This window comes from Penaeus japonicus, unplaced genomic scaffold, assembly GCF_977035675.1.
Source record: "Penaeus japonicus unplaced genomic scaffold, GWHDUDI00000001_assembly GWHDUDI00000035, whole genome shotgun sequence".
NCBI classification, from domain to species: Eukaryota; Metazoa; Arthropoda; class Malacostraca; order Decapoda; family Penaeidae; genus Penaeus; species Penaeus japonicus.
In genome coordinates, this window is record NW_028234437.1 from 14,656,683 (window position 1) to 14,669,182 (window position 12,500).

The 12,500-nt window shown below is 38.7% G+C and overlaps 2 protein-coding genes across 2 annotated transcripts in view; both read left to right on the plus strand.

Moving 5' to 3' along the window:
* The window catches only part of LOC147467556 (sialin-like), a 58,924-nt gene extending 55,843 nt beyond the window's left edge, over nucleotides 1–3,081 (plus strand). Inside the window, exons 12-14 of the mRNA XM_086531276.1 lie at nucleotides 1,859–1,920; nucleotides 2,400–2,457; nucleotides 2,908–3,081. Coding sequence (XP_086387402.1) covers nucleotides 1,859–1,920; nucleotides 2,400–2,457; nucleotides 2,908–3,081 — 294 coding nt within the window. The remainder of the gene's footprint in view (nucleotides 1–1,858; nucleotides 1,921–2,399; nucleotides 2,458–2,907) is intronic.
* On the plus strand, nucleotides 3,078–9,380 carry LOC122263803 (uncharacterized). Its single transcript, XM_043032429.2, has 8 exons — nucleotides 3,078–3,083; nucleotides 3,323–3,554; nucleotides 3,800–3,954; nucleotides 4,410–4,423; nucleotides 5,532–5,641; nucleotides 8,041–8,090; nucleotides 8,387–8,945; nucleotides 9,119–9,380. Exons 1-8 carry the CDS (start codon nucleotides 3,078–3,080, stop codon nucleotides 9,286–9,288), a joined length of 1,296 nt encoding a protein of 431 aa, XP_042888363.2. The 3' UTR covers nucleotides 9,289–9,380.
* Nucleotides 9,381–12,500: the final 3,120 nt, after the last annotated feature.

Consider the following 12,500-nt stretch of genomic DNA (forward strand, 5'->3'; position numbering starts at 1 on the left):
ATATATAATATATATATATATATAATATATATATATATATATATATATATATGTATATATATTAAATATATATGTATATATATATAGTAATGTATATATATATATATATATATATATATATATATATATATATATATATATATAGTAATATTATTGTTATTGTTATCATTAGCACTATTAATATCATTTTTATTATTATTATTAGCATTATCATTAACATTGTTATTATATGCATTATCATAATCATTATTGTCATTATTATCACCATTACTGTTATTATCATTGCTATCATTTTCATCATTATCATTAGGATTATCTTCATTGTCCTTTTTCGTTGTTATCATTATCATTATCATTATTATTATTTTCATCATTATTTTTATCGATATCATTATTATCCGTATCCTTATTAATACTATAGTTTTCATTGTTTTTACCATCATTATATTCATCTTTCATTATTATCATTATGGTTATTATAATCATTATAAGAATTACTACCATCAGTAATATCATTACCGTTATCATTATTACCATTATTGTTATCATTGCATTATGATTGTTATCATTATTGTTATTTTAATTATTATCATTACCATTATTATTATCATCATTATTATCATCCTCTTTATCATTTACTTTTATAATTGTTATCATTATGATTATTATCAATATCATTCCTAGGGGTATTGCCATTACTGTTATCGGTATTAGTATCATCAATGTCAATATCATTATTATCATTATTATTATCATTATCACTATTGTTATCATCCTCATTACTTATATTATCAAGATCATTATCATTATCATAACATAGTTATTGTTATTGTCACTATTATCATTATAATCACTATTATCACTACTATTATTATTACTATCATTATGATAATGATAGTCATTATTATCATTATCATTACTAATATCATTATTACTAGTACCATTATTATCATTATTGCCTTGATTGTCATGTTTATTATCATCATTATCATTTGATAACGACAATGATCTTCCTACGGATAATTTTTATTTTGTAGATTATCATTATCATTATTGTTACTACTATCGTTATCATTATCTTTATTGTCATTGTCCTTCCTATTTTCATATTTTTTATCATTTTCCTCTTATCATCATTATCATTACGTTTTCATTATCGTTATCACTATTTTTGCTTATTTTTCATATAATTTATATTACTATCATTATCATTATTGGCATTATCATTGCTAGCATTATATTTATGATTATCATTTTTATGATTATCATTAATATCATCAACATTATTATCATTATTATCTTATCAACATCATTATCATATTACTATTGATATTGCTATTATTGTTGTCGATATTTTGTCATATAATCATCATTATTATTGTAATCGTTACCATTATATTTATTACTATTATCATTATTATCATTATTAGCATTAGCATTATCACTATTATTATCATTTTCATTAGTATCATCATTATTAGCATTATCATTGTTATTAGCATTATGATTACTATCATTACTATTGTTACAATCATTATCATCTATTATTGTTACAATTGTCATTATTATCATTCTTAATATTATTACTATATTAGTATCATCATTATCATTGTTTTTTCCTTTTATCATTATAATCGTCATAATTATTGTCACTATTATCATTGTTAGTGTCATTATTACTATCATTATCAATTTTTCATCATTATCAATAGTTAAAGTATTACTTCTATCATCATAATTATAATTATTTTTGTTTTATCCTTTTCTTATCACAACCCTTTTCTTTCCTCCTGATTGTTATTTTGCCCAACATTACTTTTATGTGTGAATTAATGTGTGCTCATTTTCTCACACCCAGGATGTAAAAGTAATTTTCAAATATGTTGGAGAGATAGCACTTTTTAGATCGGCATTTGCTTCGTAGGTGTCTACATGATCATAAGGCTACGAACTATTTGTTCAATTACATTCTCTCCTCCTTTCTTCCTCACCCAAACGAAATGGATGACTGGGAATGGACAGGTAATTGATAATCACGAAGGAACAGGAATTTTCCACCGGTCACATAATTGTTTCTGATGAATGCGTGTGTGGGTTGTGACCCCTTCTGCTGGGATTGTGATAGCCCAGGCAGAGTTTTATTAAGATGTGGGTATGGACCATATACGATGCATCATCTTTTTGAAATGTTGATACTAATCTGGGCGAGTTTATTAAATTTCCCCTTCGAGAGTATGATTGTATTTTGCAACAATATGTGTACGACGTACATTCACGTATGTGATTATGTGATCCCAGGAAGGAACTTGCTTATCCTTGAAATGTAAACACTTGACTCTTTATGCTTGTAATGATACAGGCCATAGTTTAATTTATCCATAAGTAAGTTTTTGTAATAGGTGTGAGCTCACAAAGGAACTAAAATGGATGTTACCACACCATAGTCCTAAGAAATTTGTAAAAGTCTCTCTCTCTCTCTCTCTCTCTCTCTCTCTGTATATATATATATATATATATATATATATATATATATATATATATATATATATATATATATATATCTGTCTCTCCTTCTCTCTTTCTCTCTCTCTCTATTTCTCTCTCTCTCTCTCTCTCTCTCTCTCTCTCTCTCTCTCTCTCTCTCTCTCTCTCTCTCTCTCTCTCTCTTTCTCTCTCTCTCTCTCTCTCTCTCTCTCTCTCCCTCCCTCTGCCTAGCTATTATTCTTTCCTTGTCTGTTTTCTTTCTACCTTCCCTTTAAATCTGGTACCAGTGGTATGATGTTTAGTTATTTCGACACTTCGCTTATTCAGAATCATTCAAATGACTTCTTCCTCACATTTATGAAGGTCGCAGTTTAGACTGTGGTTGAATTAACTCATTAAATCTCTATTGTTTTCCTCTTCCAGCCCAGGCGCAAAATTAGAGGAAAAAGCCGCGGTATTTTCCACCCTGCGGATGACAATCAACGTCCTTTGTATCAGCGACCTCTGAGTTGGTCCATTGTGGAGGGCGTGTTCCCCACTCTGACCGTGTATATAAATGCTGCGAGGTCCTTGCAGGCGTCTTGTCCCCTAAGATGATGGTAAAGCGTGCAGTGTGTATTTGTAATGACTAATAATTGCGCATTGTGTCTAAATCGCACTTTGCATAATTTCAGATCCCAGCTGCTCATCGTCCGATAAATTGTACAGTATGCAATGTAATGATTGGTAATTGCATATTGCATACTAACGCATGCTGTGTATTTCATCTTTTAATCACTTTTTGTGATTTTTTTTTTTTTCTTTTTTTACGGAAAATATTAAACACATTCCATTATAGGTTCGTAGTTGGAACACAGCGCTTTCGGCGGTAGTCTTGGTCGTGGCGATTTCGGCAGCGCGCTCAGCCGAAACTCGCCATGGATTCATCGCAGGGTCGGTGGGCGGCCTGGGCAGCCACGGAGCTGTGGGTGGAGTCGGCGTGGGGGTTGTGGGCGTGGGAAGCGGCTTCGGCAGGAATTGTGACTTCTGGTGCGAGGCTCGCTCCGGAAAATACGAATGCTGTGATTCTGGTAAGATGCCGGTGTAGAGCGTAAATACAAATACAACCACCGTAATGTGTGAACAAAGATGAAATAAGATAAGCTACAGTAGTGAAGCTAATACCAAGCTGTGCGTTTGGTGTTTCCATGCCAATTTTGCCGTCTGAAGAGGAGTCTAGTTGTGATGCACTTCATGGTAGACTATATTAAGAGATCAGGAAATCCTCAAAAGTGCAAAGTTCTTATCATGACATAACCATTATTTTTTTACACAGAAAAGCAGGGAACATGCCCGCCCGTTCGCCCACAGTGTCCACCCGCGAGATCTGGGTATGCCCCTGCAAGATGCAGCCGAGATTTCAACTGCCCTGGCTACGAGAAGTGCTGTTACGACACCTGTCTGGAGTTCCGTACCTGCAAGGTGCCACTCTAGACCCTGTTACATTGTAAAAGCTCAATGGAAATACCTAAATTTCACGCCTCAAATCTTTTAGAACATTTTCGATGTGACAGAAATATCCAATATACACATGCTAAGTGTATATTGTGTGTAGAGGATATTTCTGCCATTCTATCATCGTTCGATTGTGGTTAATTTGGATTCTGTGATGTCAGTTTAACATCCTCGATTAAATGATTAAGGAATCAAAATAAAAGTTATAGTAATTCAACGGTGTGTTTATATTCCTTGTTAGTGTAGAGAAGTAACAGCTGCTGATAACTAACACATACCCTCACATACAACATCTACAGCATAACTTTAGTGGAACTCAAAATGTAACTTTACCAAATCGTGACATATCATAGCACCATTATATCCCATTCAAAATACCATTGCAATACAATATATTTGAACTTGAACGATCCTTTTAAATTTTCTGATAGGTGGACAACACTGGGTGCGCAGATGTTTGTGTGAGTGTGTGTGTGTGTGTGTGTGTGTGTGTGTGTGTGTGTGTGTGTGTGTGTGTGTGTGTGTGTGTGTGTGTGTCTGTGTGTGTGTGTGTATGCGTGTGTAGGTGGGTGCAGTTTTGGTGCGTGTGTTGTGGAACTTTGAAATTATGTAACGGCGACGGTTTATATGGCAAACTGAATATCATTAAATTCTTGCTTTTCAAATTATTATGCTTTTAATCACCATCTTTATCCTACCATCATGATTTACAGTACTTTTGCTATCATCAATATCATTCTTGTTATATAATAATTATCATCAATATTAGTAGTGGTAGTAGTAGTATCAGTGTAATTACATCGTAATTACTATTATCATTATTATTCCCATTGTTGTTGTTGCTATTATCGTCATCATCATCATTATCATCATTTTCATCATAATCATTGCTATCAGTATTTTCATTATCATCTTTATCAATATCTCTATCATTCCTTTGTCATTTGATAAAGAAGAACCGTCCAGAAGCCAAGGCTAGTGTCCCTGAGACAAAGGGCGATGTTCCACTGGCCCGAGATGCGAGGAAATCACAGCCGCATTTAGTCCGTTAAAGCCTAAATCATTGTATTTATTGTTATCATTATCATCATCATCGTTGTTACTGCTATTGTTATAGTTATTGTTTTTTCTATTGATATTATTTATCATTATCCTAATCATTATCATGATCATCACCATCAGCAGCAGCAGCAAAATGGAGAAAGAAAATCTGAGGAAAATAGAAAAGAAATAGTATAAGGAGTGACTGGAAGAAGGCGAAGGAGGAGGAGAAAGAAGATAAGGATTAGAAAGAGTAGGAGGAGAAGGAGGAGGAAAAAGAAGAGGAAGAGAAAGAAAAGAAAGAAGAGAAAGACAAGTTGCTGAAAGAAGAGTATGAGGAAAAAGAGAAGAAAGAGAAAGAAGGAGGAGGAGGGAGGCAGCAGATGGAAGGGGCAGAAGAAGGAGGAGGGATACAGGGTAGGCAAGTTTCCAGTTGCACAATCCCTTCGCGTGTTTTTCCCGGGCACCAATTCCCCGGCAGCATGACTCCGCACCCTCTGCCTCTCGGCCAGCGCAGATTGGCCGCCGAAGATCCCTGACCTTCTGCTCACCTCTGGGACGCCACTTCCTCGACGAGTGACTTGCAGGAAAATTGGCCACTGCTGCGGACTCTTCCTTGGCCGTGAAGCTGCCGACGTCAAGTCGCCATTCCCCGCACGCTGCTGCTCTCTCGCGCCGGTCGCGTCGCCTCTCTCCTGTTTTCCTTTGTTTTTCGGCGGGAAGTGGGAAGGGCGGCGGTCGATTGCGAAACTAGGTGTTCCACTTGTTTATTTCGTTTTCTGCTCGGTTTATTTATTCCTGTTCATTCATCTTTGTTACAAGAAGCAAAATATTTCTGGCGCTTTCGATTAGTTATCCATACATCTTGAATTCTAAGAGTGGAAAAACTATTTATATTCTGTAAAGATGACCTATTACATGAATGTTTAAGAGGCAATTTCACATGAACCATGAAATACCTGAATATCTATGGTTTGTAGATATGAAGCCTGGTAGCAGGGCCATTAAACAAAGGAAAACGAAATAGAAAATTTATGCTTACGGAGAAACTGTCTGATTTCATGTTGGCCAACAGATTGCCAGCGAGTTACATGATTGTTGCATTAATTGACTAAGCGAAAGTAAGACTGACTAAGTCTTGGCGTAAAAGAGCTTTAGTACATGTAATGGTGATGACCAAAATTTATGGTAATGATAATGGTAATGATGATTAACAATGTTAATGACAATGAGGAGGAGTATAATGGTACCACTAGTTATATCAATGATGATAATGCTAATGAGAATAATGATGATAACAATATTGTAAATCATCGTGAAGACGATCGTGATGATACTGCTATGAATGGCGACGATGGTAGGGATAATAATATCATTAGCCATAATAGTAGCCCTAATAATATTGGACATAAAAACAATGTTAATAATATTGATCATGATAATGATGATTATCATCACCATTGTTGTTATCATTATCATCATTACTAGTATCATTATGACAACATTGATAATGATAACGGTGATGATTACCATAGTAACAGTTGTAGTGAAATAATGATAATACGATAATCATTATTGTTTTTTATTTGCAATCATCACAACTAATAATGCTATAAAAAGATAAGTAATGCAAATGATCATCAGTATAAATCATTAAGGAAAATATCTCTTCAATAGAATACATGACTTTCGTTGCTTTCTTAGGGCGACGGGAGAGGGGGGCGCAGGCATAACACCCTCGGCCATTGCGGAGGTGAAGGACCGAGAAAGCGCCTCTGATTGGTTGACCTGGGTTTTCCCGCGCAACGCATATTTGCCTTTCTATATCTAGGAAAAAAACAGATGCGTGTTAGGTGTGCTTTTAAGATTAGAACCTTATCTCTCTCTCTTTCATCTCTCTCTCTCTCTCTCTCTCTCTCTCTCTCTCTCTCTCTCTCTCTCTCTCTCTCTCTCTCTCTCTCTCTCTCTCTCTCTCTCTCTCTCTATTTCTCTCGAGCTAGCTAGCTATATTTCTATATCTATTTATCTGTCTACCTATCTACTTATATATATGTCTGTCTATCTATCTATATATCTATCTATCTATTCATCTGTCCATCTCTGTATCTCTATATATCCGTCTATCCATCATCCTGAGGAATAATGTATGATCACAGGTGAAACTCTGTTCCTGTTGCAGTTTAAGATCGTCGCAAGGACTAGTTCTTTCGAGTGCTAGGAACTCAAGAACCAGTCTCTCCCAGTGCTAGGAGCTCGAGATCGGACACACACACACACTAATAACAATAACAGCACCAAAGGCAACTCTTTAATTGATATGCAACACCATCTTCATCTCGTTTTCAACAGCATTACTGGGCGAAAATACTGTATATAAACCTCATCGCGCAGAATTGCTGACTTAGGATTATGGCTGCAGAATGAACAGAAATATGAAAAACGCCAACCCCATTTTCCGTCCACCGGTGGAAAATGTTGATGAGAGGGAGAGGGAGAAGGATAGAGAGAGAGAGGAGGGGAGATGATGACGAGAACGAGAGAGGAGGGAGTGACGGAGAGATAGAGAGAGAGAGAGATAGTAGGAGAGTTCGTCATCCTGCAACACTGGCTTTCTTTTCCCTGGCCTTTGTTGACCGTTACCATGACCGACACAGCCCAGGCGAAAGCTGGGATATCCCAGTTATATAATGGAGAGTGCCTTGTGTAGCGTCATTATAGTACGCCGATGTTTTTCTTTTCTGTCTGCCTCTTCCTCCTATATATAAACGGCGGTAGATGTAAGTTCTTTAACTGGCATTTGATGACAGAAGTGAATTAATCAAAGCTTCCAAAACTGCTAAACATAACAGACTGATTTCTGGTGTTATGGAGGAACCTTGTTGGTCTTCAAAGGTGGTCGTTTTTTCTTCTTTTTTTCTTCTGATATGACGTCAGAGACCCAAAGTGTTTAATCACTCCACATTGTCCATAGAGGTACGGGATTTCCTCTAGTCATCTCCATAGGTGTCGTGGGTATATAAGGAGTGACTGCGGTTATCCCAGCACAACCATTTCGACTCTCGAGGACAATGGTAAGTCGACCTAACACTCCGACATCGAGTCGAGGGAATATGTTATATAAGTGTTGATACGACATTATATCAGCATAACAGTTTTAACTTTTTCTCATCATACTTAATATTTTTTTCTCTGGTTTATCATGAATACTTTACATTTATCAATTCACTATCTATATATAGTTTATCACATTAACATTATAATTTATATTATCTTATAATTTGTATATCATCTTATATCATTTTACTGTTTGATACTTTTTCTCCTTCCACTCTCATTTTCGTAACATTGCTTGCCTCTTTTATCGCAGGCGGGCAACAAGAGTTCTTTGGCGGTGGCACTCCTTCTGGGCCTCAGCGCAGTGGCTCTCGCTGCCAACACTAGGCACTATGGTAGCTCGAGTGGGTATGGTTCAGGAGGCATCATCTCGGGTGGAGGTTTCAGTGGAAGCCACGGAGGTTCAGGTGGCTTTGTAGGCGTCGGAGGGATCCACGGGAGTTCAGGAGGCTTTGGAGGAGGCCATGGGAGTTCAGGAAGTGTGGTAGGAGGCTTTGGAGGAGGACATAGTGTGGGCGTCGTTGGAGGCGGCTTTGGAGGAGGACATAGTGTGGGCGTCGTTGGAGGCGGCTTTGGAGGAGGCCATGGCGGTGCAGGCGTGGGCGTCGTCGGAGGTCATGGCGGTGGAAGTGTGGGCGTTGTGGGAGGTGGTTTTGGAGGTCACGGAGGTGGAAGCGTCGGCATTATCGGTGGAGGTTCAGGAGCTGGCTATGGAGGCGGTTCGGGATCCAGCTGCAGAGCCTGGTGCAAGAACCCCCAGAACCAAGCTTATTGTTGCGAGGACAGCAGCGAACCAATCACTATACCTGTTGGTAAGTTATTTGATACATGGTATGCCATACCTCTTTTAATATTTTGCCTGCATACATTATAACTGCGTATGTCTTGGGTATAACGATATATCTCAATACCTTGATATGCGATACAACCCCATATCCAACCTTACATCATTTTCACCATACAATATTGTGTAACTCTATCACAGTAAAGCCTGGCCAGTGTCCGCCCGTCCGCCCTCAGTGCCCCCCCGTCAGGAGCGGCTACCGGCCCCCCAATCAGTGCAGCAACGACTCCAAGTGCCCCGGCTACGAGAAGTGCTGCTACGACACCTGTTTGGAGCACCACACCTGCAAGGCACCTGGGAGTACCTGGTAGTTCTTAAGCCGTGTACAGAAATCACGTTGAAGAATGCTGTGTGTAGCGTTTTATGTTGCAGTATAAATAAAATGGTAAAACCTTCAAACAAATTACTTTATTAATATGCCATGTACGATGCTATTTTTTTATCCAAATGAGGATCTCTGCAGAGAAAGTTTCATGCTGTTTGGAGTCAAGCAACATTTTGGTTATTGGTAAAAAGAGATTCCAGGGGGATATAAACCATTTGCATAACTATTCCACAGGTGCACTACGGATAAAACTTACTCTAGATACAAAATAATCCCATTTAATATTATGGTCACATACAAGGGTAGTTTTGTATGTCAAAACTATAAGAAATGAGTAATGTACGACATAACGGCATCACAAAATAGCAAAATAGATCACGGCCTTATATATAACATTTCCCGGAGAACAGTCTTCAACTGCCTTTTGTCTCAGTAAAGTCAAGGGCGTCAACAGAATCACAACATCCACTCCGTTGCTCTCACTTCAGTGTTGCCTTTGCCCTGTCTGTCTATCCCAACATCGGCCCTGCCTTACCAGAATGTCCCCACCACTATCAAGCTAGCTTTGCCATTACCATGTCGTACTAGTAATTCACTATGACATTCATGAAGTAACTGCGATATTCTCATCTTAAAAGATACGATTTATCCCGAGGTCGAAACATTAATACCATAACAACAGACATATGCTTCATTAAGATCGGGTAATTACGACCATATAGAACGCTAACACAAAATTCAATCTATGATGTTTCATAAACGAAAAAACGGTTTTATATGATTACTGTTTGTTTGATCAAATACCATTAAGAAAACATAAGGCACATAAAATATGAAAAAAAACTATTGCATGATAAACTAACAGATATATCATAATGGTAAACAATGTAACATTTTGGGCTATTTTCAGTACTTACTACATCTGGAACATTATTCTTTATCATCAGTATGAAATACTTTAATATTCTAACATGTCCAAACTTTGCTTTATGGGAAGACAGCTACAGCAGCGTATTTGATCATGAGAACGGTACAAATCATCTCACAAAATTTGGCTGGAAAATTTGGCTGGAAATATCAAGAAAATAAGAAAAAAATTATTTTCAGACTAAGGCATTTGGGTTGGTGATCACATTCTTTCATGGTGAAGATGTAACCATTTCACAATCTCTCTAACGAGAACGCTTTTGCTTCAAATCCAAACAAAACAAAATATTCGGAACATGTCTTTCACAAGGAAAAAAAATTGGTCTCTCATTAACAACAGTCATATAGAGCAAAGATGTCCTCTGACAAGAACGCTTTTGCTTGATCCTGCATTGAGGCTTCATGAGATTCTGATATTCATCCACTCTGCAGGAGCAAAGGGGGGGTGGGGGTGTTGACCGTCATATTCATTAATTGTTTGGTCTTCAAAAATCTTTTCCTGTTTGACGCCATACCACTGTGATGAAAGGCTTACTGGGGGAAGCCCATAAGTACGTACTTCAGTTACTTTACTCTGTCCCACGCAGGACTGTTACCCGTACTTGTTTGGTAACGACACGTATCAACCATGCATTCAAATCATTATCCTTCTCAGCAGTGGTATTGTTAATATATTTTCATCAGTATTTACTTGGTCGGCAAATATCTATTTTAATAAACCGTGTGTGATTTGATCTTTTCATTAAACTTTTTTCTCATAATCTCGCATAAGCAAAAGCTTTCAAAAGCACAAACTCCACTGTATCATGTTTCGATATCATGAAAGCATTAACTTGTACGTGGAGTAATCTTTTTTTTTTTTTTTTCTATCTAACTTTTCATTAACCGGAGAGTAAAGTATATTCGGTAGACAATTGACCGAAGCGAACAGTAAATGGTGATGGAGGAAGATGAAGAAGGAAAAGAGAAAACAGGGAATATAATATTAAGGAAACGGAAGAGAGAGAGGAGGAGAGCATAGTTAGAAGGGCAGTAGTAATGAGGGCGCGGTCGGGCTCCGCAGAGGACGGGAGAGACAAAAACCCTTTCGTTCGGAGTTTTGCTCTTTCCGGTTCCGTTTCGTGGTCAATGTTCTCGTATATATTATTTTTCCGAAGCGTCCCTGTGAACCGATCAGGAACTTATTTCGTCTGATCATCGACGGTTTTTTGTTTTTGTGGTGGTTTTTTGGTTTGTTTGTTTTGTTATTTGGTTTGGTTTGGTTTTCTTTGTTACTTGTGTGTACTTTGTGAATCCGTTTAACTTCGTTCCTATTTTATCACTTATCTAAGCCACATATGTGACTCTGATAACAACAAATTATCAAATACGATAACTTTTAGACATCAACAATGGCAATTAATGACAATACAATCAATGGGAAAAATGGAAATCTTTAGAGTGACGTCACTTGAATCAAGGTGAGCTTTACATTGTCCTCTTCGTCCGGAATTTCCTCGAGTCATCACCAGAGAGACTCTTGGGGTATATATACTCCGATGCCCGCAAGTGCGTCCACAAGCAGATCAGGACCTCAGAGACGATGGTGAGACTGTCAGCTGTGGAGTAATTCATCCAGCTGAAATATCGACTTTGCCGAAGGAGTTCTTATGTGTCTGTCATCATTCAACCACAGACTTGCCGGTAGATTAGACAGGTCCCTCTTTGGTCGTGGCCGATTTCGGTGGTTTGTCGCTTTCCGCCCGCCGCCTCGCTCGCAGCCGACACACGACACCACGGCAGCGGCGGCGGAGGAATCGGCGTGGTGGGCGTCGGCACAGGCGCAGGAGGCCTCATAGCAGGCGTCGGAGTCGGCCACGGGGGCGGGGTCGTCGGAGGCGTGGGCGTTGTGGGAGGCCACGGCGGCGGCGGAGGAGGAAGTAAGAGCTGCAGGTACTGGTGCAAGACGCCCCAGAACCAGGCCTACTGCTGCGAAGACGGAAACGACCCCGTCTCGCAACCGTTCGGTGTTACGTTCTCGGGCTCCTAGCGCGCCTGGCGCCCTCTCGCACGGAGGGAGTGAGAGATGTGCGGGAGCGGAGAGAGAGGAGCGAGAGAAGGCGAGAGAGGGCGCGAGAGAGCGCGAGCACAGAGAGAGAGAAGAGAGAAGAGAGAGAGAGAGCGCGAGAAGCGAGAGAGAGCGATGAGCGAGGAGAGAAGAGGAAGAGACAACCCCGCCCTCGAGGAGATAAAGAGACCAGGCTACTAGCCGGCTCCGCGAGCGACTCTCTT